Raw genomic sequence first — 3868 nt, 5'->3', positions numbered from 1 at the left:
TTTTGCTTCATGGTCCCATTTTTCTTTATATGACACGTGTACACAAGGGGTTCCAAATATTTGTCCAGTTTTATTTAATACAATAAAAGGATTCAAACATACATAAATCAACATTCTTACACACAGCAGTGCACATCAATGGTTTAGAACACTCGTGGTCAGTAATTTCAAATCATTTTTACCAAAACGAACTTTCCAGTGGATTCTTTTTTTTTAGAATAAGGACGCATGTCGACTCTCGCTCAACACCAAAAACGAAAACATACTTGCACTTTTAAATATGAACGAAAAAACATTCAAGAGTCTATACTGGTCGACAAGGACCCTTCTTTTCTATACAAGAGGAGCGCACCGTGGATTCATGCGGACAAGCAGTCGAGCGAGTCCAGAGTGAGGAAGACGTCCGCCTTGCACTGGAAGGTGCCGCTTCCGTCCCTCAGCATCTCGCAACTCTTCAGGTTTGGGGAGATGTCCTTCACGCAAATGGCCTTCAGTAAAAATAAACAATATACATTTATAACGGGGTATGTTCTAAATCCAAACGAATTAACACTGTGTTGTTTACACTTTGCAAGGTTATCAGAGCTGTTGATATGAAGAACAGAAGTGCCAAATAATAGTTTCCATATCCAGAAATATATTCAGAAGACACCAATCGAGTTTCAAATCTGGTCATTGAATTAAAACCACTGTAACGGCACTTTTTCCTTTTGCGGTAAGTTGTTGACGCTCGTGCGTAAAACCTATTACGCTGGCGCTTTTACGCACCGAAACCGCTAGGTGGTTTGATAAATGTGTTGTTTTTCATAAAGAGCTATTTCAAAATGAAATAATGAATGAGAAGTGGCATTCTTTATACATTTGAGGGGGCTTTGCGCTAAAGGCTGCAGACATAAACAGAAACTAGAGGAAAAGAGTGAAAGCAAATGATCACCACTCACCATGCTTTTGAGTAAGGAGATGATGTGTTTGCCAGTTTCCGGAACGAGGTTGCCACTGGTTGCTTCTCCGCTGTCCATCGTTTCTTGGGACTCGGACCTGCGCACATAAGGCGACCTCCGGATTCCGGAGAGCAAACCCGAGGCCCGACCCACAGAATAGTAAGTGGGTCCGGTGGACTGCTTGTACCAGGCTTGCACGGAGTGACACGAGATGAGCAGAGACATTCCAACGCACACCAACGCAAATCGAAGGGACCTCTCCATGTCTTGAAAGCACTTGGACAGTTTGGGGCTCTGATCTTCTCCTGCGGGTCGCCTTGGCTTGATAGCCTCTTGCGCGATTTTCCTGCTGCTTTTATAAGCGGGATGCCAGACGTATCGTGACCTAGGACGTACGTCAAATCAAATTGGAGTAGAGCAGATGATCTTCTGTCTTGATGCGCGAAAAACGGAGGGGGGGGGGGGGTGAAGACGGTTTTCAATTGATTGGGTGCTGATGGGCAGAGAGAGAGAGAGAGAGAGAGAGAGAGAGAGAGAGAGAGAGAGAGAGAGAGAGAGAGAGAGAGAGAGAGAGAGAGAGAGAGAGAGACGTCAAACGCGTGGCGCTCGAGATTTACTCTAGGGGCCCAATAGTGACGTCATGGCCCAACTCAAAGAACTCCGGGAGGACTTTTTTTGCAGCCATTAATCCTTCCGTTTGTCTTCTGTGTCAGTGTCTACTATAAAACAGGTAGTAGACGTCACTATTCTACTAACTAAGTATCTGCATGTAATGGGTAAGTGTCACGGGGGTGCACGGCGGGTGTGAACGCCGGCGTGGTTGCGGAGGACCCAAAAGCAGGGGAGCGTCGGGACAGGGGGTTGATGAAATCCATGTTTATTAATACAACGAACGGGAACAAAAAGCGGGAAAAACAGGACGGCAAAAACTAAGGGCGCAGGCAAGCTGGAAAAACGGAAAACAAACACTACGGGCAGGCTGGCAGGAATACACGAAACTGATGGGCGAGACGAGACGGGACTACAAGACGACAATGACCTGACACGACAGAGACAATGATCCGACACGGGCTGTAACAGACACTAGGCTTAAATACATTCACAAACTAATCAAACTAACACATGGCAGCTGGGCAGGGACAACAGGCAAAGGGAGCAGATTGGAGGACACGAGGCGCAGGTAACAGACAGGTGGACTAAATCAAAACTAACGCAGGCAGACGCGACAGGGGCAGAAACCGGAACTATAAACGTAAACAGAAACAGAACCCCTCAAAATAAACCCACAACCCAACAAACCATGACAGAACCCCCCTCTCAAGGGACGGATCCCAGACGTCCCAAAACAAACCGACAAGCAAACAAAACCGAGGCAGGGTGGGCGGAAGGGGGACCGGAGGAGGGCACAGGAGAAAAACAAAAACAGTCCAAAGGCACCCCTGGTGCCAAACGGGATGCACCCGAGGGGGAAAGTCCAGAGGACGACCCGGTCGCCAGAGCGAGTCAGGCGGGCGACCCGGTCGCCAGACGAAAGGTGCCCTGCGGGGCGAGTCAGGTGGGCGGCCCGGACGCCAGACAAGAGGCGCCCGGCGAGGCGAATCAGGCGGGCGGCCAGGACACCAGAGCAGATGTGCCCGGCGGGCCGAGTCAGGTGGGCGGCCCGGACGCCAGACAAGAGGCGCCCGGCGAGGCGAATCAGGCGGGCGGCCAGGACGCCAGAGCAGATGTGCCCGGCGGGCCGAGTCAGGCGGGCGACCTGGGCGCCCGATGGCGAACAGCAAGCCACCCCAGGTAGGCTTGTATCCCGGTTGCCCCTGAAGATCGGCAGGCAGGGCGTCAGGCGAGAGCGGAGGCGTCGGCTGGACGCCGTCAGGCCAGAGCGGAGGCGTCGGCTGGACGCCGTCAGGCCAGAGCGGAGGCGTCGGCTGGACGCCGTCAGGCCAGAGCGGAGGCGTCGGCTGGACGCAGTCAGGCCAGAGCGGAGGCGTCGGCTGGACGCAGTCAGGCCCGAGCGGAGGCGTCGGCTGGACGCCGTCAGGCCGGTGCGGAGGCGTCGGCTGGACGCCGTCAGGCAGGTGCGGAGGCGTCGGCTGGACGCCGTCAGGCAGGTGCGGAGGCGTCGGCTGGACGCCGTCAGGCAGGTGCGGAGGCGTCGGCTGGACGCCGTCAGGCAGGTGCGGAGGCGTCGGCTGGACGCCGTCAGGCAGGTGCGGAGGCGTCGTCGGGGTGCCATCAGGGAACAGCCACTGGGTGCAGGCCACAGACACGAGTGAGAGCACGAGACTGACCTGGGACAGGGGCGACCACGGGGGACCGTCTGGCATCTCTGTCGTCGGCGGCAATGGTGGCATGGCTGACAGCTCAGGCGACTGCGGCTGCCGCGCCGAGGCTGGCGGCTCAGGAGGCTGTGGCAGCGGCGCAGAGGCTGGCGGCTCAGGAGGCTGAGGCGCCGTGGCTGGTGGCTCAACAGGCTGAGGCTGCGGCGCCGTGGCTGGTGGCTCAGGAGGCTGAGGCAGCGGCGCAGAGGCTGGCGGCTCAGGAGGCTGAGGCGCCGTGGCTGGTGGCTCAACAGGCTGAGGCTGCGGCACCGTGGCTGGCAGCACTGGGAACGGCAGGCTGGACAGAGACAGCCACTGGGGGCCAATCAGAAACGGCGGGGATGCCAGGAGACTGACTTGGGATGACTGAGGCAGACGGGCGACTGGCTTTGGAGTCAGACGGGCGACTGGCTTTGGAGGCAGACGGGCGACTGGCTTGGGAGGCAGACGGGCGACTGGCTTGGGAGGCAGACGGGCGACTGGCTTGGGAGGCAGACGGGCGACTGGCTTGGGAGGCAGACGGGCGACTGGCTTGGGAGGCAGACGGGCAGGGTTCACAGAGCCTGGGGTCCGGCTCGCAGGGTGTACAGAGGCCGGGGTCCGGCTCGC

The 3868-nt window shown here is 56.5% G+C and overlaps 1 protein-coding gene across 1 annotated transcript; it reads right to left on the bottom strand.

Annotated features, from left to right (window-relative positions):
- Nucleotides 1–50: 50 nt before the first annotated feature.
- On the bottom strand, nucleotides 51–1379 carry npb (neuropeptide B). Its single transcript, XM_088419041.1, has 2 exons — nucleotides 942–1379; nucleotides 51–488 (listed from the first exon to the last, which is right to left on the bottom strand). The coding sequence occupies exons 1-2, from the start codon at nucleotides 1203–1205 to the stop codon at nucleotides 360–362; spliced, it is 393 nt and encodes a 130-aa protein (XP_088275167.1). The 5' UTR covers nucleotides 1206–1379; the 3' UTR covers nucleotides 51–359.
- Nucleotides 1380–3868: the final 2489 nt, after the last annotated feature.

Source organism: Hippichthys cyanospilos, chromosome 7, assembly GCF_059441005.1.
Source record: "Hippichthys cyanospilos isolate Australia breed blue-spotted pipefish chromosome 7, RoL_Hcya_1.0, whole genome shotgun sequence".
Classification (NCBI taxonomy): domain Eukaryota; kingdom Metazoa; phylum Chordata; class Actinopteri; order Syngnathiformes; family Syngnathidae; genus Hippichthys; species Hippichthys cyanospilos.
Note: the sequence above shows the minus strand (reverse complement) of the source record. Positions and strands in the feature narration are given on the sequence as shown.